This window comes from Thalassophryne amazonica, chromosome 5, assembly GCF_902500255.1.
Source record: "Thalassophryne amazonica chromosome 5, fThaAma1.1, whole genome shotgun sequence".
Taxonomy (NCBI): Eukaryota; Metazoa; Chordata; class Actinopteri; order Batrachoidiformes; family Batrachoididae; genus Thalassophryne; species Thalassophryne amazonica.
This window is the reverse complement of record NC_047107.1, coordinates 74765739-74792631: the sequence shown is the minus strand read 5'-3', so window position 1 is coordinate 74792631 and position 26893 is coordinate 74765739. Positions and strand designations below refer to the sequence as shown.

The 26893-nt window shown below is 41.7% G+C and overlaps 2 protein-coding genes across 3 annotated transcripts; both read right to left on the bottom strand.

Moving 5' to 3' along the window:
* Positions 1-3334: 3334 nt before the first annotated feature.
* On the bottom strand, positions 3335-5037 carry LOC117510726 (putative nuclease HARBI1). The gene is made up of 2 exons (XM_034170551.1): positions 4817-5037; positions 3335-4470 (listed from the first exon to the last, which is right to left on the bottom strand). Exons 1-2 carry the CDS (start codon positions 4835-4837, stop codon positions 3463-3465), a joined length of 1029 nt encoding a protein of 342 aa, XP_034026442.1. The 5' UTR covers positions 4838-5037; the 3' UTR covers positions 3335-3462.
* Positions 5038-9309: 4272 nt separating this feature from the next.
* znf131 (zinc finger protein 131) lies at positions 9310-26205 on the bottom strand. Of its 2 annotated transcripts, none has more exons than XM_034170548.1 (9): positions 26073-26205; positions 23222-23357; positions 23018-23119; positions 22671-22815; positions 21088-21196; positions 20693-20884; positions 18770-19145; positions 18560-18690; positions 9310-9897 (listed from the first exon to the last, which is right to left on the bottom strand). In XM_034170548.1, the coding sequence occupies exons 2-9, from the start codon at positions 23340-23342 to the stop codon at positions 9376-9378; spliced, it is 1698 nt and encodes a 565-aa protein (XP_034026439.1). In that variant the 5' UTR covers positions 23343-23357; positions 26073-26205; the 3' UTR covers positions 9310-9375. The 2 variants fall into 2 exon arrangements, with proteins under 2 accessions (XP_034026439.1, XP_034026440.1); XM_034170549.1 differs by lacking the exon at positions 26073-26205 and adding an exon at positions 25841-25996.
* Between the last annotated feature and the right edge of the window lie 688 nt (positions 26206-26893).

Genomic DNA, 26893 nt, shown 5'->3' with positions numbered 1-26893 from the left:
AGCCATATGATAAAACTAAATATTAGTTCAGTGCAGTGGTGGGCACAGATAACCAAAAAAATAACTTCGATAACAGATAATCAGATAACTGAAAAGTTATCTTTGATAAAGATAAAACGAAAAACCCCCCAAAAATGTATCGGAAGTTACAGATAACCGATAAATTCCAGTATTGTCTCCGGTACACTTACAACTACTAACTAGCTGATTTTGAGTTTTAACACCACAATCGCTTTTGGAAGCATCAAAAGCAACAACAGACCCAAACAATGAGTCAGCACTTCTGTCTTTGTGCACCCTGCCTGCCCCCTGCTGGAAGCTTCTGTTTACTACATGGCTTCCAGCACAGAAGCAATTGAAAGGAGCCACACAGCTCAACTCTCTACCCGATCACAGTGCTGCTGTCAGGCCGAGGTCTTGGAAAATAAAGCCCTGCTGAGTTATGGTTTGGTGTATAAATAAAATGAATACTGATAGAATAAGTCCATTAATGTAAATTCTGTCATTTGTGCAAAGTTAAGATATAACATATATCTTTTAATGTTGAATAATGCACTAATTCTGAAGTTTTGTAACAAACAGACAGATGGCATGCTAGGTAAAATGTGCCTCTGCTCACACTGATTGGATGATTCATTCTATGTAAACCAACACGTTAATGTGAGGTGTGTCGTGTGCTGGTGTTTACAGATAAATGTGCTTTTGTAAAATAAAAAGGCATTTTCAAAACAAACAAACAAAAAAAAGCCAAGTTGTAATTAGATAACCGTCTGATATAACCGGTATCAAATAGAACACTGCCATTCGCCCTATTGATGTATCCCATAATCCCTTGTGCACCAGAGTCACTGCAGTCAAACAACATATAGAGAATCCAAATGACAATTGTAAATTAATATTATACTACAATTATCTATTTTTTTATGCTTTTCATCACATTAATAACAGACTGCATACATGATACCCTGAAAACCTGCTAAAACAATAACAAATAATCCGTGTCTGCTACGTTCAATCTGCGTGGAATTTAATAAAGGCAAACCGAATTTCAGACAACTTATATTTATTAGGCTGGAACAAAGAGGACAAACAGTGTTGTAAAGAACAATAATCAAGACGTTAAAGAGCAAACTTCACTTTCCCCCAGAATGACATGATCAGGAAGCGAGCGCAGCTCACAGCAGCTCCCACTGAAAATAACGGAGAGACAGCCTGTGATTCTCCCATGTTTACATAAAACAAACGCAATGACAACGTCTATAAACCCAGAGAATATATTCATAAGAATTTTAGGCACAATATAAAAATAGTTTTCTGATGCGATGTTAATGGTGTTGTCCATGTGCAGCGGTTAAAGTGCAGTTATTGTAAATTAAGTTTGAAAAAAAAAAAAGCTTTTGTTTACGTTTTGCTTCTGGAAAAACGAGTCCGACGTGGTTTGAAAATGTCAGCCCAGCTTCAGTTTGAATACTGCCATGAACACTACTGGCCAGTAGATGGTAGTAGAGACCTTGAAAACTTGCAAACACAAAATTCCAAATAATCCTGTGTTGCTACTTGCTACGTTTAAGATGCGTGGAATTTAATAAAAGCAAACAAACAAAATAACAATGTCTATAAACCCAGAGAATATATTCACATTTTAGGCACTAGACTTTAATGCTGTTGTCCTGATCAGAGTGTCTGAAATGCATTTCTCCTGTCATGAACGTACTGAGATTACCCTATCCCATAATGCACCAGAACACAGCATGCCCCACAATAAAACCTTAAAAATTGGCGCATTACTTTAAAACATATATCTGATATTTTCACTTTATAAAACTTCAGAAGTGACGCTAATTTAAAAAACTTGTCCGAAATAAGTTTGGTTAAAATTTGAACCATAAGTTAAAAATGTATGCCTCTGGATGACTTGGGTGATATTGGCCATGTATCAGTATGGGGTTAAAAAAAGTGAGGGTTTTTTTTTTTTTTTTTGGTGACCAGTTCTCCTTTGCCTGCAGAAGATAGAGCAGTTTCTCCTAGAAGCAGCTCTCCTGTTTGCAGAGGGTAGAACTACACATCTGTTCACTTTTGTTTACCACGTTAACGGTCTAAAAGTTATCTGACAAAAATTTATTGGAAGAAAATGGTTTTCAAAGTTATCTGAAAAGATAATCCGATAATGAAAACTTTAGCTTCGATAATTATCGGTTATCGGATTACCGGAGCCATGCCCACCACTGGTTCAGTGATTCACAGCAAAGCTAAATCTTCAAGCATTTTTTTCAGTTTATACAGTAAATCTTGTGTTTTTAAAGATAAATGCAGGCACTGCTTTAAAAACAAAACAAAACAAAAAAAAAAACTAATATTCCTTTTTCTTCATTTTCTGTAAACTAATAAATTTGATACATTTTTCTTCACGTTTTGATTTGGAATACAATGTGCAATGTTCCCAATGCATTTGCATGTCTGGAAATATAAGCTGTTTTTAAGTTTACACACTTTTTATGCCGCGTTCACACGCGACTGCAGCCACAGGTTGCCATGTAATCCCTATGTAAGGACGCGTTTTGGTGCCAAACCGCACAGCGCGACGCGAGTGAAGCGATTGAGCGTTTTGCGCGTTTGTGGCGCGATACTGCGTCACGTCACGTCGCGTTGCCCTCCTCCCCAAGTTGAAAAATCTGAACTTTTTCGTCTCGTTGCGATGACCAATCAGGGACTGAATATGTAGTGACATGGAGATGTCTGGAGTTTGACTGAAGATGTGAACATGTCCTGTATGCAGCCTGTGAGCAGGACTTATGTTTCTTTTGTCCTTTATTTCACAATCATGACAGAGTTTTTGGAGCGACCAGCAGCACCACAGCAGCGGGGAGCAGTTTCTTTCTCCTTTAATTTTACGTGCGCGCGCGAGTGAATCGTCTGTGGAGATTATTTTACTTATTAACTACACAGATGTATAATAAAACAAATGGTGACTGGTTTCTAAATACAATTATGACAGAGTTTTTTTGGGGAAGAGCAAGCTGCAGTCCACAGCAGGCAGCAGAGTTTTTTTTTTTTTTAATTGTTTACATGTGCGCGCGTGAACAGGAGGTCCTGAAACTGGGTCCCACAGAGCAGGAAAGACCGCTGAAAGCAGCCGTCATCCAAACGCATCTCCTGCAGCAAATACTCCCTGTATTGGGAGCTTTCCACAACAACTCGCTCCGTGTGATCAAGCTCCGTCATGTTAACTTGACTGAAAACCATAGCCGGCGAGCGGAATGAAAACACCTATTTGATGACGCACCGGGGCGAATTTTCGCAGCAAAAGCAGAGCGACACACCGGGCGAAGGAGGCGCGTCCGTCGCCTAGCGACCCACGCGAATTTGTAGCGTCTGATCGCGCTCGGTGTGAATGCGGCATTAAACACGCCATTATTTTGAACACGACTATGTGCGCGTGCAACCCTGTGAGATTTAGCATCTTTATGAAGCTTCCACACTGTCCAAAACGAGGGCAGCCAGTCTGTCCCTTGTAGCATTCCCAGAGGTTTCATTGTATGCCATGCCATCACAGGGAGGTTGGGGGTCAAGGTTGTCCTCTGAAATGTTGTCATCTGGCTCAAGTGTGTCCCCATTGTCCAAACACACATTGTGCAAAAAGGCACAGGAAGCGATGACCTTGGGTGCAAATGTAGGTTTCACCTCCAAGGCACTGAACAATGTAGACCATCTAGTCTTCACCATGCCAAAAGCCCTTTCAATTATGCTGTGCCCCCTTGAATGGTGGTAATTGAACCGCTCCTGGACTTGTCCATCAACTGGCTCCTTGTAGGGTGTAATCAAGCAGACTGGTGTCTCTAAACAGGGGTAGCTACCATGACCAAAAAGGACATAGCCTCTAGGGGGATAACATCTAGTCTTATAAAGTGTACTGTTCTTCATTACTTCTGCTTCATGAACTGACCCCGGATAGGCGACAAATATATCCAGGAACCTTCCATTTGAATCACATATTGCCTGCATGTTTATGGAATGACAACCCAAGTAGTCCTTTTGATGCTGCTGCGGGAGTATGTGGGTGCAACCAATTACACCAACAACACTGTGAAATGCAGTTGTTCCTGACAGCTGGACAAATCCTTGCCCTACTGCAGGAAGCTCTTCTTTCTGTGGGAATGAGATTGCTCGCTTCAGGTTTAAACATATGTTTTGCACCACTCTGTGGACGATGCGGTGGACTGTAGCTTTCGGCACATTGAACACACTGGATACCATGCGATATGACAGTCCATGAGCCAGCCAGTAGGTGTAGATAAGAATTTCCAGATGATTACCCCAGCCATGGTCCTGTTCCCTTTGCAGGAGTCTCTTCAAACTATTCATGGCTCTTCTGCTGATGCGGAATTCGTGCTTCAGCTCGGCCTCTTCGTCAGACCACAAACGCAGGATAGGTGTGTTGTGGTTTAACTTGCAATAAGAATGACGACCAGTCTGGAAAAGAAAACCAATTCACATCAGTAATCTGAAATGGAAAGATTGTCCACAGTTTTAAGTAAAACTGTGAACATCGACCATCCCCTCCAAACAAAGCACATAGGCTATGGTGTAAACACATCAATGTCACGTATGACTGAGTATGTATTCAACTATGTAAATCCTGGAAAAAAAGACCACACAATCAACACACAAATGGGTGCACGCATACTTCTGGATTTCAAGCGGATTCAAACAACAGAATACAAGTCCAGGGAAGTTAAACATGTCCAACTTAACTACTATGTTAACCTTTACTCTATATACAAAATAAATAAATGTCTTTGCAGCCACTCCTACATACCATGAACTGATCCACCAGCATTCCTAGGCATCGAAGAGATCTTCGTCTCCTCTTATTTCTGTGATTTGCTGTAGACAAATGCAAACAGATGCCTATAGCCCGTACAATTTAGATTACCAGAGTGACGATGGCATTGTGGAAGTATGTAAATGCTCATCGCATCTATTTGCATGATTGCATCCATTTACAGAGCAGCTAGAGGTGACATATGATGACTTATAATGATACACAACCCCTGACAAAAATTATGGAATCACCGGCCTCGGAGGATGTTCATTCAGTTGTTTAATTTTGTAGAAAAAAAAAGCAGATCACAGACATGACACAAAACTAAAGTCATTTCAAATGGCAACTTTCTGGCTTTAAGAAACACTATAAGAAATCAGGAAAAAAAAAATGTGGCAGTCAGTAACGGTTACTTTTTTGGACCACGCAGAGAGTAAAAAATATGGACTCACTCAATTCTGAGGAAAAAATTATGGAATCACCCTGTAAATTTTCATCCCCAAAACTAACTCCTGCATCAAATCAGATCTGCTCGTTAATCTGCATCTAAAAAGGAGTGATCACACTTTGGAGAGCTGTTGCACCAAGTGGACTGACATGAATCATGGCTCCAACACGAGAAATGTCAATTGAAACAAAGGAGAGGATTATCAAACTCTTAAAAGAGGGTAAATCATCACGCAATGTTGCAAAAGATGTTGGTTGTTCACAGTCAGCTGTGTCTAAACTCTGGACCAAATACAAACAACATGGGAAGGTTGTTAAAGGGAAACATACTGGTAGACCAAGGAAGACATCAAAGCGTCAAGCCAGAAAACTTAAAGCAATATATCTCAAAAATCAAAAATGCACAACAAAACAAATGAGGAACGAATGGGAGGAAACTGGAGTCAACGTCTGTGACCAAACTGTAAGAAACTGCCTAAAGGAAATGGGATTTACATACAGAAAAGCTAAACGAAAGCCATCAACACCTAAACAGAAAAAAACAAAGTTAAGGAAAAGCAATCGTGGACTGTGGATGACTGGATGAAAGTCATATTCAGTGATGAATCTCGAATCTGCATTGGGCAAGATGATGATGCTGGAACTTTTGTTTGGTGCTGTTCCAGTGAGATTTATAAAGATGACTGCCTGAAGAGAACATGTAAATTTCCACAGTCATTGATGATATGGGGCTGCATGTCAGGTAAAGGCACTGGGGAGATGGCTGTCATTACATCATCAATAAATGCACAAGTTTACGTTGATATTTTGGACACTTTTCTTATCCCATCAATTGAAAGGATGTTTGGGGATGATGAAATCATTTTTCAAGATGATAATGCATCTTGCCATAGAGCAAAAACTGTGAAAACATTCCTTGCAAAAAGACACATAGGGTCAATGTCATGGCCTGCAAATAGTCCGGATCTTAATCCAATTGAAAATCTTTGGTGGAAGTTGAAGAAAATGGTCCATGACAAGGCTCCAACCTGCAAAGCTGATCTGGCAACAGCAATCAGAGAAAGTTGGAGCCAGATTGATGAAGAGTACTGTTTGTCACTCATTAAGTCCACGCCTCAGAGACTGCACGCTGTTATAAAAGCCAGAGGTGGTGCAACAAAATACTAGTGATGTGTTGGAGCGTTCTTTTGTTTTTCATGATTCCATAATTTTTCCTCAGAATTGATTCCATATTTTTTCCCTCTGCTTGGTCTAAAAAAGTAACCGTTACTGACTGCCACAATTTTTTTCCTGATTTCTTATAGTGTTTCTTAAAGCCAGAAAGTTGCCATTTGAAATGACTTTAGTTTTGTGTCATGTCTGTGATCTGCTTTGTTCCTACAAAATTAAACAACTGAATGAAAATCCTCCGAGGCCGGTGATTCCATAATTTCTGCCAGCGGTTGTAGTCAAGGTGTGTCATTTCTTAGGGAAAGGTTTCCCTTAAGAAACCTAAGGGTAAGGAGAACTGCCATTGCCCTTTGTGTAACCTCAACTGTTGCTGTCCACCTCTCCCCCAAATTGATAATTTATGCTTCACCTTACTCTAACGTATGCACTTGATTTGTTTTCAAAACCTCTGCACACTAACATGAGACTCAGAATATGATGAAAATTAGTTTTATTCTATACCCATGTAACCCTTCTACACCAAGCTACTAGACCACTATGAAAACATGCTTGAACAAAAATGTAGCATTAGCACTGAGGTACAACTAAATACATTTTATTAAACATAACAGCAAATTTCTTTCACTTTAAAAGTTTCTTCGCAAGGACTTGCAATACAATTAGGGGTGGGACTGATCCGATCCTGGATCGGTACCCGATATTGACGTAATTCATGTATCGGAAAATATCGTTTGCTCTCTGCTTGTTTACTGCTGAGCGGGAGGTCTTTTGAAGCCGGACTGTTTGAGAGAGGTCTCTTCCACAGTGTTCTAGCTGCAGGTAGCGGTCAATTTCTGCCCAGCTCTCGGCTTCAAACTGTCTGTTCGTCAAGCACAGATTTTCTGAAAAATTAACTAAATTGCTGCTGAAAATGTGTGCTAAAAAGTTAGCGGCTTCACTGTCCTGAGGCTGTAAAACACCAGCTCAGCGTGCAGCCGAGGACAGAGAACAATTCTATCTGCTGAAAGGAAAAAAGTCTCAATTAAAATCCTGCAGGTGAGCGTCTGATAATTATTTTATCGTTGAAAAGCTTCACGTTTACCTAAAGTTCGAAGTTTGCGCAGCACTTAAAGTAGACCTGCACTGAAATAAATGCAGTCAGATCTTTGGACCAAAAAATGACATATTTACACATAAGATCCTTTTGAATGTAGTAAAGTAAATCTGCAAGCCCAGATCTGTCATTCAACGGAGAAATCTTCATTTAAAAATGACAAATTTACAGCTAAAATTTGGCACTCCACAAAACTGTCAGCACATCCGGGATGTTGCCGAGATGCGAGAGAAGACCCTATCCCAGCATGCATTGCGCTCGCCAACTGTAATTTGTGGATTTACATCAGTTTGCATCTCTTACAAAAGCACCTTTTTTATTGTCTTATATGGAAGGATCGACTTTTTAAAAAACTTCATATTGTCTTGTGGTATGTTTGGTGAGTATACATTTCTTTTATTTTTGCTTGAAAATTATTTTGGGGACTTTTTCAGACACCCATTTGATTGAGTGGTGTTGCATTGAAAATCTACTGTCTTTAGCCTCCGGTGTTACCATTGCGGGGTACGGATGTGGGACCTGCAAAGAATCCAAGTCATTAAAAAGATACAAACCTCTCTCAGTGGCCACGGAGCTCTGCGGCTGCGATTACCGAGACCGTGCAACGCTGCGGATTTTTCCGCAAGAAGTCTATCCTTGCAGGATGCCGGAGCGCTCCGCATCAACAGCGAGCGTAGTCTCTGTACTTGTTACCAAGTTGGCCGCACCTCCATTCAGTAGACAGGGAGGTGGTGCCGGAGTTGGCCGCAGCTCTGCACAGCAGACACGGGGGCGGTGTGAGTGGCCTGCTACCGCGTTTACAGAGCCAGCAGACTCGGTAAGCGCATCAAAGGCAGTGAGAGCAAGGCATAGAACGTCGCCCACCGTCGATGTCGCCGCTGATCTGAGCATGCAGAGCTGTATCTCGCATTCATTGCAGCTTACTTTTGGATGCTGAAACCAGGATGTGTATAACAGTAACATTACTAACAGATAAAACAATTTCAATTGAGAAATAGCTAGTATTGCATTCACTCATCGCGCAGGATCGGACTGAAGGCACTAACGCTCCGTCTTCTCTCTCACGTCACGGCAATGTCCTGGATATACAAACAGTTTTTCGTGGAGGGCCAAATTTTAGCTGCAAATTTGTCATTTTTAAATGAAGATTTCTCAGCTGAATTACAAATTTGGGCTTTCAGATTTACTTTACTGCATTCATGAGGGTCTTATAAATACATATCAGCTATTTCTTTCTGAGATCTGACCACATTTATTTCAAAGCAGGTCTACTTTAAACAGAGAGGAAGAAAAAAAGACGGGGGGAGAGCGAGCGAGAGAGAGAGAGTGGTCTTTTCTTTTTTGTCTATAAAAAATAAAAGTACTTCATTCTTTCACCAAAACATCAAATCTAGGCTTTCATCTTAGATGCACCTTCTGGCAAATTGTAGCTCAACTTTCAGGTCTCCTTTTTAAGAAAAGCCTCATATAAAATCAACAATAACAATAATAAAGCAAACAGAGCTCTGGTATGGGATCGGAAAAGTATCGTATCGGCAGATATCTAAATTCAGGTATCAGGATCGGATCAGAAGTGAAAAATTGTGGATCAGTGCATCCCTAAATACAGTAACACTTTATTTAATAATAATACAAAAAAAACAAAAACAAAAAACAAACTTAAAAACCATGACCAAATTGATAAGCAATGATGTTAAAAAGGAAAGGATTGGTAATGTGATATGATGGTAAGTATCTTAAAAATGAAAACTGTTTAATGTGCCAGAAAGTAGTTTTTTCCAGAGTGAAAGTGAGGGCAGACAGACAAGCACGTAAAGGTGACATGCAGCTTTCTGTTGTTCATTTAAGATACTGCCACAGTTTGTTCTGCTTCATCTACAGTCACAGTCTGTTCTGATATCGCTTCTATTATCTCAGACTTCACCACCTGCTGCCCATCAACCTCACTAGTGGTCACGTGCAGCACCTGTATTTGCATGCCGGCCTGCTTTAATCTCTCCACGTCCTCCTCACACATCTCTGTCACTCCATCCTCCACCACGACTGTGGCACCCTCTTCCATCTCCATCAGGTCAATGGGCTCCACAGTTACATGCTCCACCTGGATCCCATCATCCAACAGGACTGTTTCCCCTTCTAAGTTCTGTGCTGCTATGGTGAGGGCAGCAGTGGGTGCTGCGTCAGAGATGACCAGTTCTTCTACTGATGTATCATCCATGGTATGAACATCTTTTAGATGTGTGCTCAGGTCTTTAGGATGGGTGAACCACATGTCGCACATGGTGCAGTGGTTGGGTTTGAGTCCCGTGTGGCTCTTGAGGTGGTCTTTAAATTGATCCCAGCTGTTGAATATGCTGCTGCATACCTGTAACGACCAAAATACAGTAGTTATAGAGAGAATTCCTCTAATTCTTCAACAAATGTCTGTGAAAACACTTATTGTAGTTAGTAGAGAAGCTTGAATCTTCGACTGGACTGGCTTGCTTGACGCGAGGACGTTTCGCTTCAAATCGCAGAAGCTTCCTCAGCTAAAATTCTTGCTCCGGAGGTCTGACTTCTGTCTGACTCTTGTAGAGAAGAATAAAACAGAAGCCAACTGCTTAACTACGTCACATGGTCATGTGACCTAGCACAGCCAATTGTGTTGGCATAAAGAGACGGACGTGACTTGCTTCTGTTAGGAGCGTAAGGGGTGCGTGCATTGCGGTTAAGCTGCAGGAGCCTTCTATCGGTGCCGTCAATCTGAAACAACTGGGCGTAGAATGTTGATAATCCGTGGAATCGACCAGGTTTGATGGCGAGCTAACGAGCCTAAACAGCTGTCTGGGACTTCCAGAAGATCTTCCTGAATTTAAGTGAACTGAATCTCCTGCCTTGGTCTGGTAGGAGGCGCCATTGTGCAGCCGCCTTTTCCTTCTTTTTGTTTGCTGCTCTGCAACTCTTAATCACGGCCCAAATATATACATCTTTGTTGGACTAAAAACTTTGTCCAATATTTAGACCATTTCTTCTTCTGGTTCGCGTGAAGCCATTGAACTGTGGTGCCTTTGGGCAAAATTGAAACACACTGACTGGAACTTGCAGTCGCAAGATACCGCGCAGGGATTTTTTGTTGTTGAATTGTTACATTTGGACTGTGAACTGTTGAATTGTGACTACTTGTGACTTTAGTATTTTTATGGTGTTTATCGAATGGCCATTCGCATATGTGCTGTATGTTAAATTGTTTGTCTTTCACAATATATGGTACCGCTCACACCAAAAGATAATTCGTGGTTCAGTTTTTTTTGTTCTCCTCTCCTAGAGCCGTTCTTAGTTCTTCTGATCTAGATTATCAATTAGATTTATTAGTACTGAAACTGCTATTTCTGAGTAACACCCAGTGGGTTACAAATGTGGCGAGCACTAGCCAGGAGTGGAGGAAAAAAAAACCTGAACATATTTTTTCTTGTGTGATATACATATATATTTTTTAGTGCGAAACATGGATATATTCGAGAAACGTGGCATTAAAATCCCTAATGCAGTTTTAATACAGAACGCAACTAAAACCGAAACAGATGAAGAAGTTATTGAGTTTTTAGGACGGTATGGGTCAATTTCAAAATCTGATCACATCAATGAACCTAAATCCACTTTTTGTGGTGCAGTCATAGTTGAATTTGGGTCCGGCGCTGCGATGGTTGCCTTGCGTCCGCTTTTGCCGTATATGTTTGCTTGTGCAAATGTGAAAGTTACATATGATATTCTAGACTTGTCTACAGTTTGCGCGGATTGAAGTGGGGAAAGCCCACACTGACATTACTTGTCCAAGTTACAGAATGTTGCTAAATTGACTGGGCAAGATTTTGCAGTTGTTTTAAAGGGGGTGATGTCTCTGCTTGGTCGGACAGTTACCGAGCTCCACCCCACTGCTCCAGTGGAAAAGCCTCTGCCGGAAGACAATGAAGAGTTGACTGCTGATCTCAACGCTACAGCTCATCTGATTGAGACGCCGGCAGCCATTCAGCCGAACTCCGTTGCCCAACATGCCAGAAGATCCTCTCTTCCAGTCCTGTTGAATGGTAATTTAAATCCACCAGAAGTGCAACATTACGTTGTTGAACATATTGTTAAGAATGATGATGGGGCCGTCAACCTGTCAGTAGTGTCTGGGAGCCTTCTCCGGGAGATTGCCAACGACACCTGGCGTTCCGGAGTAGAGCTGCTAATGAAAGATCCTGCCGTGTCCGATCTGCAGTGCTCACGGAAGAGCTTCGATAGCTTATCACCTGCTGCTGATGTGGTGAAACACCTAAAGCCTGACGCACTGCCAGCATTGTATCTTCAGACTCTACTCAGCGTATGGCACGGTACAGGATGGCGATGAGCTATACGCTAAATTTATGGATACATTCCAGGATGCTGGAGAGAAACCATTAAACTATTTGCAACGTCTGCAGGTAGCATTAAACCAGGCTGTGAAGCGAGGTGGAGTTGCAAATAAGGACTTTGATCGACACCTATTGACCCAATTTTGCCGTGGCTGTTGGGATAAGTCACTCATCACAGAATTACAACTTAAGCAACGAAAGCACAATCCCCCATCATTCACTGAATTCCTGCTATTACTGCGAACTGAAGAGGACCGTGAAGCCGCTAAAGCCATCCGTATGAAGCAACATCTCGGCTCATCACGCTCTAGAGTTGCAGCCCATGCACAATATGTCCACACCAGCAGTGCAGAGAAAGGGGAGATTGCTGCTCTCACCAATGTTACGCAGCAACTAGCCCAACAGATGGCCGAAATTCAAAAGCAGCTAGCAACATTAACTGCTGCCCAGGCAAGCTCCAATCAGTCTGCTGCTCTTAAGCCCACACCTGGCAGTAAGTCGGGTGAGGGGCAGAGGGCGGCCAAGCCATCAAAGAACCCGTCCTCTGTTCCCAAGCCAGGCTACTGCTATCGGTGTGGTGAAGATGGCCATATCAAGCCTAACTGTAATAACTCCCCAAACTCTGCACTTGTTTCTGCCAAGAAGAAACAGTTTGCAGAAATCGAACACTTCCAGAAGTAATTTAAACTAGAAGCAGTTCCAGTTGTGGGGCAAACCGGAACTGTTGCGGACCCCACTAACACCTGTTAGTAAATGATATAATAATTGATCAACATATTGATTTATTCTGCCTTACAGAAACCTGGTTACAGCAGGATGACTATGTTAGTTTAAATGAGTCAACACCCCCGAGTCACACTAACTGCCAGAACGCTCGTAGCACAGGCCGAGGCGGAGGATTAGCAGCAATCTTCCATTCCAGCTTATTAATTAATCAAAAACCCAGACAGAGCTTTAATTCATTTGAAAGCTTGACTCTTAGTCTTGTCCATCCAAATTGGAAGTCCCAAAATCCAGTTTTATTTGTTGTTATCTATCGTCCTCCTGGTCGTTACTGTGAGTTTCTCTGTGAATTTTCAGAACTTTTGTCTGACTTAGTGCTTAGCTCAGATAAGATAATTATAGTGGGCGATTTTAACATCCACACAGATGCTGAGAATGACAGCCTCAACACTGCATTTAATCTATTATTAGACTCAATTAGAGTCTATTAGACTCAGCCCCAACCAGTCCCAGCAGAAGACTGCCCCTCCCTGAGCCTGGTTCTACTGGAGGTTTCTTCCTGTTAAAAGGGAGTTTTTCCTTCCCACTGTCGCCAAGTGCTTGCTCACAGGGGGTCGTTTTGACCGTTGGGGTTTTTCTGTAATTATTGTATGGCTTTTGCCTTACAATATAAAGCGCCTTGGGGCAACTGTTTGTTGTGATTTGGCGCTATATAAATAAAATTGATTTGAATTGGCTTTGCTCAAAATGTAAATGAGTCCACCCACCACTTTAATCATATCTTAGATCTTGTTCTGACTTATGGTATGGAAATTGAAGACTTAACAGTATTCCCTGAAAACTCCCTTCTGTCTGATCATTTCTTAATAACATTTACATTTACTCTGATGGACTACCCAGCAGTGGGGAATAAGTTTCATTACACTAGAAGTCTTTCAGAAAGCGCTGTAACTAGGTTTAAGGATGTTTCCTTCTTTATGTTCCCTAATGCCATATCCCAACACAGTGCAGAGTAGCTACCTAAACTCTGTAAGTGAGATAGAGTATCTCGTCAATACTTTTACATCCTCATTGAAGACAACTTTGGATGCTGTAGCTCCTCTGAAAAAGAAAGCTTTAAATCAGAAGTGCCTGACTCCGTGGTATAACTCACAAACTCGCAGCTTAAAGCAGATAACCCGTAAGTTGGAGAGGAAATGGCGTCTCACTAATTTAGAAGATCGTCACTTAGCCTGGAAAAAGACTCTGTTGCTCTATAAAAAAGCCCACCGTAAAGCTAGGACATCTTACTACTCATCACTAATTGAAGAAAATAAGAACAACCCCAGGTTTCTTTTCAGCACTGTAGCCAGGCTGACAGAGTCAGAGCTCTATTGAGCCGAGTATTCCTTTAACTTTAACTAGTAATGACTTCATGACTTTCTTTGCTAATAAAATTTTAACTATTAGAGAAAAAATTACTCATAACCATCCCAAAGACGTATCGTTATCTTTGGCTGCTTTCAGTGATGCCGGTATTTGGTTAGACTCTTTCTCTCCGATTGTTCTGAGTTATTTTCATTAGTTACTTCATCCAAACCATCAACATGTCTATTAGACCCCATTCCTACCAGGCTGCTCAAGGAAGCCCTACCATTATTTAATGCTTCGATCTTAAATATGATCAATCTATCTTTATTAGTTGGCTATGTACCACAGGCTTTTAAGGTGGCAGTAATTAAACCATTATTTAAAAAGCCATCACTTGACCCAGCTATCTTAGCTAATTATAGGCCAATCTCCAACCTTCCTTTTCTCTCAAAAATTCTTGAAAGGGTAGTTGTAAAACAGCTAACTGATCATCTGCAGAGGAATGGTCTATTTGAAGAGTTTCAGTCAGGTTTTAGAATTCATCATAGTACAGAAACAGCATTAGTGAAGGTTACAAATGATCTTCTTATGGCCTCAGACAGTGGACTCATCTCTGTGCTTGTTCTGTTAGACCTCAGTGCTGCTTTTGATACTGTTGACCATAAAATTTTATTACAGAGATTAGAGCATGCCATAGGTATTAAAGGCACTGCGTTGCGGTGGTTTGAATCATATTTATCTAATAGATTACAATTTGTTCATGTAAATGGGGAATCTTCTTCACAGACTAAGGTTAATTATGGAGTTCCACAAGGTTCTGTGCTAGGACCAATTTTATTCACTTTATACATGCTTCCCTTAGGCAGTATTATTAGACGGCATTGCTTAAATTTTCATTGTTACGCAGATGATACCCAGCTTTATCTATCCATGAAGCCAGAGGACACACACCAATTAGCTAAACTGCAGGATTGTCTTACAGACATAAGGACATGGATGACCTCTAATTTCCTGCTTTTAAACTCAGATAAAACTGAAGTTATTGTACTTGGCCGCACAAATCTTAGAAACATGGTGTCTAACCAGATCCTTACTCTGGATGGCATTACCCTGACCTCTAGTAATACTGTGAGAAATCTTGGAGTCATTTCTGATCAGGATATGTCATTCAAAGCGCATATTAAACAAATACGTAAGACTGCTTTTTTGCATTTACGCAATATCTCTAAAATTAGAAAGGTCTCGTCTCAGAGTGATGCTGAAAAACTAATTCATGCATTTATTTCCTCTAGGCTGGACTACTGTAATTCATTATTATCAGGTTGTCCTACAAGTTCCCTGAAAAGCCTTCAGTTAATTCAAAATGCTGCAGCTAGAGTACTGACGGGGACTAGAAGGAGAGAGCATATCTCACCCATATTGGCCTCTCTTCATTGGCTTCCTGTTAATTCTAGAATAGAATTTAAAATTCTGCTTCTTACTTATAAGGTTTTGAATAATCAGGTCCCTTCTTATCTTAGGGACCTCATAGTACCATATCACCCCAATAGAGCGCTTCGCTCTCAGACTGCAGGCTTACTTGTAGTTCCTAGGGTTTGTAAGAGTAGAATGGGAGGCAGAGCCTTCAGCTTTCAGGCTCCTCTCCTGTGGAACCAGCTCCCAATTCGGATCAGGGAGACAGACACCCTCTCTACTTTTAAGATTAGGCTTAAAACTTTCCTTTTTGCTAAAGCTTATAGTTAGGGCTGGATCAGGTGACCCTGAACCATCCCTTAGTTATGCTGCTATAGACTTAGACTGCTGGGGGGTTCCCATGATGCACTGAGTGTTTCTTTCTCTTTTTGCTCTGTATGCACCACTCTGCATTTAATCATTAGTGATTGATCTCTGCTCCCCTCCACAGCATGTCTTTTTCCTGGTTCTCTCCCTCAGCCCCAACCAGTCCCAGCAGAAGACTGCCCCTCCCTGAGCCTGGTTCTGCTGGAGGTTTCTTCCTGTTAAAAGGGAGTTTTTTCCTTCCCACTGTCGCCAAGTGCTTGCTCACAGGGGGTCGTTTTGACCATTGGGGTTTTTACGTAATTATTGTATGGCCTTGCCTTACAATATAAAGTGCCTTGGGGCAACTGTTTGTTGTGATTTAGCGCTATATAAATAAAATTGATTGATTGATTGACAATGTCCCAACAAGAATTGTCACATGTCAAGAAGTAACTCAGACTACATCCACTGTTCCATCTAGATTACCCAAAGGCTTGGTTGGATCTCGCTGCACTGCAAATGTTAAACTTGCTGGTGAGGAATGCAGTTGTCTTTTGGACACAAGATCACAAGTAACCACAATTCCAGTATCATTTTACAATCAGCACTGTGCAACCCAACCACTGAAATCTCTTAACAACTTACCGCAAGTTGAATGAGCTGCAGGGCAAGCTGATCCTTACCTTGGATATGTAGAGATGGTGGTCCCATTTCCAAAGGAGTTTCTGGGAGCTGATTTTGACGTTGCAACACTGGCGCTTGTCGTCCCTGACACTGAAACCCAGCAGTTCCCAGTGTTGATCGGCATGAACACCCTGGAGGCGCTGTATAGCCAGTACATGGGGAGTAAGCACTCTAATTTTCTGCCAACTGCCAATGGCTACAGGTCAGTCCTCAAATTACTGCAACTGTGCCAGCAACAGCAAGGCAGCCAGGAAGTTGTGAGATCAGCCAGCAAGACTCCAATCCTCATCCCTGCTGGCTGTACTACAGTCGTCGATGGGTTGTTGCATCCCAGCATGCCAACTCCTGGCCAGTGGGCGCTTGTGGAGCATCCAGCCTCATCACCGCCAGGTGGGCTGTGTGTTAAGAACTCTTTAACTATGCTCCCAAGCCAACCCCACAAGAAGATACCTGTCCTTCTCAGTAATGAGTCAGACCGAGATGTGGCAGTTCAATCCTTCTCCATCATCGCAGAACTTGCAGTGTCACCGCAGGTCCTTTCGCACAGTGTGAAATCCTGTTCATTAAATTCTGGTAATGCTCTGACATTGAATTTTTGGAGACTCACCCATTCCTCCTGAGTGGAAGGCAAGGATCACTGAGAAACTCAGTCAGATTCCTGAAGTCTTTTCATTTAACGACATGGATTTTGGATGCACTAACAAGGTGAAACATCACATTAAACTGAGCGACGAAACTCCATTCAAACGTAGAGCCAGACCTATCCATCTCAAGATATCGAGGCTGTCCGACAACATCTAAGGGACCTATTGGAGACTGGTGTCATTCGTGAATCGGAGTCACTCTTTTCATCACCTATTGTCGTAGTCAAGAAAAAGAACGGAGACATACGTCTGTGCATTGATTACCGTAAGTTGAACCATCAGACGGTTAAAGACGCCTATCCTTTGCCCAATCTGGAGGAGTCACTTTCAGCATTGACCGATTCCAAATGGTTCAGTGTACTTGATCTAAAATCTGGGTACTACCAAATTGAAATGAACAAAGCCGACAAAGCAAAAACAGCCTTTGTGATGCCCATTGAATTCTGGGAATTTAACCGCATGCCTCAAGGGGTAACAAACGCCCCATTGACATTTCAGCGGTTAATGGAGAAGAGCATGGGGGACCTCCATTTAAAAGAAGTGCTGGTCTTTCTTGATGATCTTATTGTGTTTTCGGATGCACCTGAAGAACATGAGCGAAGACTGCTGCGGGTGTTGTTGACTACTCGTGACTTTACTATTTTTATGGTGTTTATCGAATGGCCATTCGCATGTGTTGTATGTTAAATTGTTTGTCTTTCACAATATATGGTACCGCTCACAGCAAAAGATAATTCGTGGTTCAGTTTTTTGTTCTCCTCTCCTAGAGCCATTCTTAGTTCTTCTGATCTAGATTATCAATTAGATTTATTAGTACTGAAACTGTGCTATTTCTGAGTAACACCCAGTGGGTTACATGTGGCACTTTAAATAGTCTACATGCTGCAGAACATTTCTATCCACAACTTTGTAGTTTCAACACAACATGGTTATTTTTAGAACACCATGGACTTTGCTGTTTCTGAAAGGACATTTGTCACTGGCTGCCTGTAAAAATCAACAACAACAACAACAAAAAAATAATAAAAAAATAAAATTGCCACAAGCTGGGGGGGGGGGGGGGGGGGGGGCACACAACACGTGGAGGATACTCAGTCCCTTGCTTGCAATCGGTTTTGCCTCCATTTTTGGTCAGTATTTATTAATTTATTTAACCAGGTTAGTCCCATTGAGATCAAGATCTCTTCCAAGAAGACCCTGGCCAAGAGGGCAGCATCATTAAAAATAGTAAAATATAACATTAACAACATTAAAAAACTTGCTCAAATAAAACACTTGCACACAGACAAGGCAGACTGCAAAAACTTTGCTAGAACCTTAAATTCATTCGGTGCGACCAGGGCTGCGTTAAATAAACAAATTAGCATAAGTCCAATTTTTGGGCGGGGGAGGGGGTAAATTGGGGAAGGGTTAACCCCCCATATTGCTAATTTTCAAACGACAAAGTATAGGGAAGCAAGGTGATTATTATACTGGCCGCCATTTTTCAAAATACCTGACATTCGTAGATTTTCTTGCGTCCCTTCTTGGCTCCGACTCCATCCTGACAGACGGCCATGTGGCATTTCAGTGTGCTGTTCCTAGCAAATCGCTCATGGCACACTGAGCATTCATACGGTTTTTCACCTAGCAAAGGACAAAAAAGTGAAATACATTTCAGTCTTCACATCAAATGTAAGCGACGACACTTGTCATACAAACTCACCAGTGTGCTTCCGCAGGTGCTCCTTGAAGTGGCCAAAGTGGTCAAAATTCTTGTCACAGTATTCACACACATGTACTTTCTTTTGGGGCCGCAGGTTATGAGGCAGCTCCTCCGCATCAAAATGAAATGCGCTGTTGTGTTGTTTCAAGGCAGCCTCTCGCGTGTAGGCTTTACCGCAGTGGTTACACACATAAGGCTTTTCCAGCGAGCCTAGATGCGTTTTCAAATGCTGCTTCAGGTGGTAATACAACTTGAAGGCGCGGTCACACTTGGTACAGCGAAACATGTGGTCTACTTGGGATATCTGGACCTCTACAACTTCAACATTCTCCAGAGCCTTGGAGGCAGTCACCGTTTCTTCCTGATACACAATATCCTGCAAAGTGCAAATAGGCATTACAAATGAATGGCTCCATTTATTTTCCCCATATTCAGGAGCATACAGGAACTCAGTAGCACAATTGCACACCACAGCATGTGCTGTAACTTAACATAACTTATATTCCAAAAATAAGCAAGATGGACAAATACACATACACTGGACACCATAGTAAATATTTGGTGCAGTTTGTACAAAAGGAACCATCACATGGACACAGATAGAAATGTAAAAAAGTGGATTTTTGCAGGAAACCCTCAGCCTGTGGCATGTACCAAAAGGACTTTTAATGATTCTTTTTCTGCCAATTATCCAGGTCTGGGTCACAGTGAATGCAGCTCATCCCAAACTTTCCTATCTTTGAGCTAGTCCAATTCTTACAGCGGAATCCCAAGGCAATCCCAGGGCTAGCTGGGAAAAATAATTCCTCCAGCATATCCTGGGTCTTCTCCGGGTCTTCTCCTAGGTTGATGTGCCTGGAAAACCTACCGGAGGGAGATGACCAGGGGGCATCCTCACCAGATGCCTGAACCACCTCAGCTGTCTCCTTTCGATGCAAAGAAGCAGCAGCTCTACTCAGAGTCCTTCCCAGATATTTGAGCTTCTTACACTTAAAAGGACCCTTAAATTCCAAAAAAAAGCAAGATGGGCAAATAAACCTGCATTGGATGTTATTTGAAGCAGCTGTTCATGAAATTTAGATGAGTGGGCATGGAATGACTCACAGACAGGGAACCACTCCATCGCTGAACCAGAGAAGTGGTTGCCCCAATTTCCACTAAGAAGTCAGTCATTTTCTTTTCGTCAAGCTGTATGTCAATGTACAGACTCAATACAAATTCTTAGGCTTTGGAAAAGCATTTTGATGATTTTGTATGACATGGCTTTGGAAAAGCCTAGGGATATAAGGTCAAACTAATTAGACATTGCTTACCTTTGATGAACCAGATCAATCTAAAAAGTAACTGTTTTGCTTATGTAAAATATCAGACATGTCTGGGCTTGTTGCACACACACACACACACACACACACACACACACACACACACACACACACACACATCTTCAACCGCTTAGTCCAATCAAGGGTCGCGGGGGGCTGGAGCCTATTCCAGCAGTCATAGAGCACGAGGCGGGGTACACCCAGGACAGGACGCCAGTCTGTCGCAGGCCCACAAACAGACAGACAAACCAACACATCCACACCCACTCGCACACCTACGGACAATTTTAAAGATTCCAATCCACCTAACCCGCATGTCTTTGGATGTGGGAGGAAACCGGAGCACCCAGAAGAAACCCACGCAAACACGGGGAGAACATGCAAACTCCACACAGAAAGGCCACAGGCGGGAATTGAACCCATAACCTTCTCGTGTGAGGCAACAGTGCTAACCACTAAACCATCGATGCTTGTTGCAGTAAATACAAAATAACCTTCAGCACACAGGTGAGTTCCTGCACTAACATCTACTGTATAGACGACACAAGACAAGAACTGTATATTCAAATCAAGATATCATAAAAAAGGTGTACATAAATACCTCTTCTAATACTTCCTTCTTGATCACATGCAGTGCAGGTTCACCTTGCTGGTATTTGCTGGTTATATCTGCAAGAAGTGCCAAAGCAGACTCATCTGACACAGGCTGTGCGCTCTTTGCTGCACCGATCACTTCTTCTAGTCCTGATTCCTCCAGCTCAATAGCCTCTTCCTCTATCACCTGTATCTCCACCTTCAGGAACATGAAGTACTGAAATCATTATCAACAATAAAATGTGTGTGTGCATGGATCATTATTTGAGTTTGACTCTTTAGTTAAAACAAGTTGCAGCATCATGCACATAAGTGATGGCAAACTTCAGATAATCACATCACCCAGGGCTTTGACACAAGCAGCATCTTCTGTTATCCACGTTGTCCAAAGTAAACACACACCTGTTCTCCTTCTACTGACGGTAGAGTTTCTGTAATCACATTGGAGGTCTCAGCAATCTTCCTCTTTTTGCCTTTATTCGTCTCTGTCAGCGAGTGACTGCCATTTATCCTGAAAACAAATTGGAAGCCTCACTGCAAGGTAATAATAAAAACCAGGCCTTCCCCTTTGGCACTAGTGGAACTGCACAACCTAAGCCAATCAGGATCACCAACTCACATGGGGTGGTCTCTAAAGACTTTTTTGGACAAAACACCACCAAAGCGAGACAAAAGAGCTAACACTGCCTACAGCTGGACAGAAGCAGGAATTACAAAGTGTAAGGTCATTCCAATGTCCAAAATTACATGTCCAACACAAGACAGAGAGGTCTTGTTTTAGACAGGAATTGTTTTTCTGAGTGGCACGAATATAATGTGTTGCATCTCATTGCATGTACATAGTTGTACAAAAAACACCTGAAGCATTTCCTGCATTTTAATGCAAAATAGTTGCATTTAAAGTTTTTTGCTACATTTGTTCATGTTTTTGAAATTTGCAATTTATATATGCATTCTGTTATAAAAATGGTGTTTGTGTTCGTCTGCACTATTTTCACCACAGAGTCGAGTTTTAATTTTGAGATCTGCTCAATAAATGTTCTCAAAATTACATTATCTCTGTTTTTGTTTTGTTGTTTTTATTTAATTTTATCAATTTAGCTTTGCAAAGGGACTATATAACCCATTCAGAAATAATTCTTATTTTATCTGATAAAACATGCATTTCCCACCCTTCTTGTGAGTTTTCTGTTTTTGGTAATTAATAAATCGATAAAATAAACAATTCTAAAGAATGCATTTGACTGGTCAGAAATTTTATGACGTATTCGTGTGGTGACCAAGCTCGCGTCTCAATGTATCTACATTGAATTCTATGTGCAACAAAGGTAGAATGTCGATAAGATGGATGGACAAAAGTTTAACCAAGTTCAGGTGCGATCGTCTCAAACAGCAACTGTGTCTGGGCAGACTTGGCCGGCTGTTCATACACTTGTCTAAAAATAGAGTCAGACTCACTCACTTACAGACGCAGCCACTAATGTGACAGCTACTCACAATTCCTTGCTTACCCTGGTGAGAATAGGTTCAAAACCAAAAACTAAATTTTCCATAAATTTACATGTACTAATGGGGCTAAAAATCTATTTTGATAAGTCACTTGTTGCTTGAACTCTCATCTTGGGCTTTCAGCTGTTCTGCTTTTTTCTGTCTGGTGTTCAATAAATGATGACAGTTTGTCATTGTCACACACCAAAGCTGCATGTACATGTAGTACATTATTTGTCACCTTTATTAAGAGTGTTGGAATGAACCACACTGCACCATTTTACATCTAGAATTTCTAAATTTTTTGGCACAAGATTCAGAACTGCAAGAGTTCTATTCAGACCTGCAAGATAAAAAGACCTACATCTCTGATTCTGAGTGAGATTCACCCCCAATACACTGGTGTATGATGTCAACAAATTCAGTTGGATGCAAAATTAACTCTTTGAAAAGTTACAGGTGACAATTGCCCTGCAAAAAAAAAAAAAAAATCTCACCTGTTGTCAAGAGCCTTGATGGCTTCCTGCATCTGAAGATATTCGGCAGCCTTCCAGACATCATTGGCCTCCTGCTCTCCGGACAAAGAGAGTGTGGCTGTATAAGTAAACTCCATCAGCTGGCGGAATGCAGCATTACTCACCCCTGGTAGAAAACGAGAGCAACAGATCAGTCGAAAACGTATACAACAATTAAACTTAAATGAATTCAAGCCAAAAGTCTACACAACAAACACTTCTTAACTAATTAATTTCAGCTCTATTGTGGTGGTGTACAAAAGCAAAATTACAAAAATTGCATCACTGACCAAATACTTATACACTTGGCTTCAGGGAACCCAAAATACCTTCTATTTCAACGAGTGGCTCCTGAGTAAAATCCTGGAAAAACTTGTGGAAAAACTGACTGCATGCTGCTAGCACTGCTTTATGGGCTCGGAAATGGTGTCCTACAAGGAACAAGAAGGAAAAGAGAGTGAGGGAGCACAATGAGTTATTTGAACTCCTTAAAGATATCACTAAAATGTAAACTAAAACTAAAATGTATTTACCATCCACAATCAAGGTAATGTCTGTGAACTGGTCCAACTGCCGTTGTTCATTTAGTTTGTCCAACATGACTTTATAATGAGCTGGGAACTCACTGCCTCCGTCCACCTCAGATGCCATCATTTACCTGATTCTTGTCTAAAGCCAGGGGAAAATGTACAAGCAACTATTATTACTGTAAGACAAGTATTAATGCAACTACATGGATGCTTACTGTGCCCCCCCCCCAAAATCACACAAAAACAGATGAAAGAATGAGCGATGACACTGGGTGTCACGACTCCCACTGGGCCCCCCAAAGAAGGGGAGAGGGAAGTAATTACCTTGAAAAAGAAAAAATGTATTATTTGGCAGCACAGTGAGTTAAATAAAAACTAAGAAATCACTTGTACGTAAGTATTCACATCCTCTGCTCAATACTTTGTTGATGCACCTTTGGCAGCAATTACAGCCGCAAGTCTTCTTGAAAATGATGCCACAAGCTTGGTGCCCCTATCTTTGGGCAGTTTTGCCCATTCCTCTTTGAAGCAACTCTCAAGCTCCATCAGGCTGGATGGGGAGCGTTGGTGGACAGCCATTTTCAGATCTCTCCAGAGATGTTCAATCAGATTCAGGTCTGGGCTCTGGCTGGGCCACTCAAGAACATTCACAGAGTTGTCCTGAAGCCACTCCTTTGATATCTTGGCTGTGGTCTTAGGCCTGCTGAAAGATGAAGTCACCCCAGTCTGAAGTCAAGAGTGTTCTGGAGCAGGTTTTCATCCAGGAGTTGTCTGTACATTGCTTCCATGCCGGTCACCATGCTTCACTGTATGTATGGTGCCTGGTTTCCTCCAAATATGACACCTGTTATTCACGCCAAAAGGTTCAATCTTTATCTCATCAGACCAGAGAAGTTTGTTTCTAATAGTCTGAGAGTCCTTCAGATGCCTGTTAGCAAACTCCAGGCAGGCTGCCATGTGCCTTCTATAAAGTGAGTGTGTTTGTATGAATGGGTGAATGTGAGGCATCATTGTAAACACTTTGAGCATCTGATGCAGATGGAAAAGCGCTATATAAATGCAGTCCATTTGCCAAGGAGTGGTTTACGTTTGGCCACTCTACCATACAGGCCTGATTGGTGGATTGCTGCAGAGATGGTTGTCATTCTGGAAGGTTCTCCTCTCTCCACATGCTGGTGCTCTGACGGAGTGACCACTGGGTTCTTGGTCACCTCCCTGACGAAGGCCCTTCTCTCCAGATCACTCAGTTTAGATTGGCGGCCAACTCTAGGAAGAGTCCTGGTGGAGCCCAACATCTTCCATTTACGGATGATGGAGGCCACGGTGCTCATTGGGACCTTCAAAGCAGCAGAAATGTTTCTGTACCCTTCTCCAAATTTGTGCCTCGAGACAATCCTGTCTCTGAGGTCGACAGACAATTCCTTTGACTTCATGCTTGGTTTGTGCTCTGACGTGCACTGTCAACTGTGGGGCCTTGTATGTAGACAGGTGAGTGCCTTTCCAAATCACGTATAATCAAATGAATTTACCCCAGGTGGACTCAAATTAAGCTGTAGAAACATCTCAAGGATGATCAGTGGAAACAGGATGCACTTGAGCTCAATTTTTGAGCTTCATAGCAAAGGCTGTTAATACTTGTGGATATGTGATTTCTTAGTTTTTTAATTTTTAATAAATTTGCAAAAATCATTTTTCACATTGTCATTATGGGGTATTGTGTGCAGACGTTTTGGGGGGGAGAATTTCATCCATTTTGGAATAAGCCTGTAACATAACATGGAAAAAGTGAAGCGTTGTTTGTACTTTCCAGATGCATTGTACATTTAGCAAACCACCTTTAAGATAAATGAAAATGCAAAATTCAATTCAGTTTTTGAAGTAGTAACAAAAGTGTAACCTCAAATCTAGCAGTGCAACAAAACATCTTACAGTAAAATATGTGGCATTATGTTTCATGTCACTTAATGTTATACATAGGTCATAAATAATGTTTAAAAGGTTAAAAACATTAACAGCACTGTGACACTTTGTGATTGAATTTGATACTGAAGAAAATGTTGGTGATGCAAAACATATGTAGGCCCAGAATTCATGCTCATTTGTTTTTGACAAAAAGTTACAGGCTAAATGCTCACCCAATAACACATCGTAAGATCAATTAATGCGAGCTGACACAAAACAGTATTTATTAATAGGGCAAGCACAGGCACAATGGAGTCAGTGTTCTTTCAATATTTCCAACATTAATGGCGTAATGCAGTCGTGTTTCATGGTACACAATCAAAGAAAGGGTTTGTGGAACCAGACACTCCACTGTTATTATTATTATTATTATAGACAGTCTGCCCTGCTAAGGAAAAATAGACAGGGCCTATCAAGTACCTTATTTTGCCTTGCTGTTAACTGCACGATTATGGTGGCCAGTACCGATTGGCGTCCATAATAATCCAACATTTTAAAGTGATGCAGACCAACAAATAAGGAGTCCTGACATGTCAGCTGTCAAAAACTCAACTTCAGAACAAACTGTTAGCTTAGCCCGATATTAGCTTAACGAGGAGGAAAAGGCAAAGCCAAAACACATTTATAAATTCAGAGACATTTAACATGTCATCAACTTACGAGGACAAAATACGTCTGGATATTCATTCTGATACCACAACACAGCGGGAAATATCATAGTATGAATCCAGACTGTAGCGAATAACGGCCCTGTTAGCATGCTCGCCATTTCGCGTATCGACAATCAACATTACGTCATCAAATCGCGCATTAAAATACACTTTTACCCGACAAATTTCTTAATAATGATCTCTGTGTCTGAAAGTGACTTCAGAACCACCTGGAAGCATACCTTGAGTCTAGTCACGCTACTTCCGAAAGTTGTTTTTTGATCATATTTTCCTCGACGCGTGTAGCAGTGGTTGTGCTATCTATGCTCCAAAAAGGGCGGGCCTTCAACCCGCGAGACTCACATTCCCAGAAACCTTTGCGCAATCAAGACGCCGAGGTGCGTTGCTTAGCGATAGACGTGCTTCTTTTTCGAGTTTAAAACCTTCTCAGTTAGACAGCACACAAACCAAGATATTTTTCTGCTGACTTCATAATTTCATTCCACATACAATGTGTAAGATATCTGGGTACTGACTTTTGTTGGTACTGGGTGACAATCAATCAATCAATCAATTTTTTTTATATAGCGCCAAATCACAACAAACAGTTGCCCCAAGGCGCTTTATATTGTAAGGCAAGGCCATACAATAATTATGTAAAACCCCAACGGTCAAAACGACCCCCTGTGAGCAAGCACTTGGCTACAATGGGAAGGAAAAACTCCCTTTTAACAGGAAGAAACCTCCAGCAGAACCAGGCTCAGGGAGGGGCAGTCTTCTGCTGGGACTGGTTGGGGCTGAGGGAGAGAACCAGGAAAAAGACATGCTGTGGAGGGGAGCAGAGATCGATCACTAATGATTAAATGCAGAGTGGTGCATACAGAGCAAAAAGAGAAAGAAACAGTGCATCATGGGAACCCCCCAGCAGTCTACGTCTATAGCAGCATAACTAAGGGATGGTTCAGGGTCACCTGATCCAGCCCTAACTATAAGCTTTAGCAAAAAGGAAAGTTTTAAGCCTAATCTTAAAAGTAGAGAGGGTGTCTGTCTCCCTGATCTGAAT

Coding starts and splice junctions, on each gene's coding strand:
- LOC117510726 (XM_034170551.1), bottom strand. CDS start 4,837: ATGCTGGTGGATCAGTTCATG. Junction 4,471..4,816: donor TGCTGGTGGATCAGTTCATG/GTATGTAGGAGT, acceptor TTTCTTTTCCAG/ACTGGTCGTCATTCTTATTG.
- znf131 (XM_034170548.1), bottom strand. CDS start 23,342: ATGATGGCATCTGAGGTGGACGGAGGCAGTGAGTTCCCAGCTCATTAT. Junction 22,816..23,017: donor GCCACTCGTTGAAATAGAAG/GTATTTTGGGTT, acceptor GTTTTCTACCAG/GGGTGAGTAATGCTGCATTC. Junction 21,197..22,670: donor ATCAAGGCTCTTGACAACAG/GTGAGATTTTTT, acceptor ATTTGTTTTCAG/GATAAATGGCAGTCACTCGC.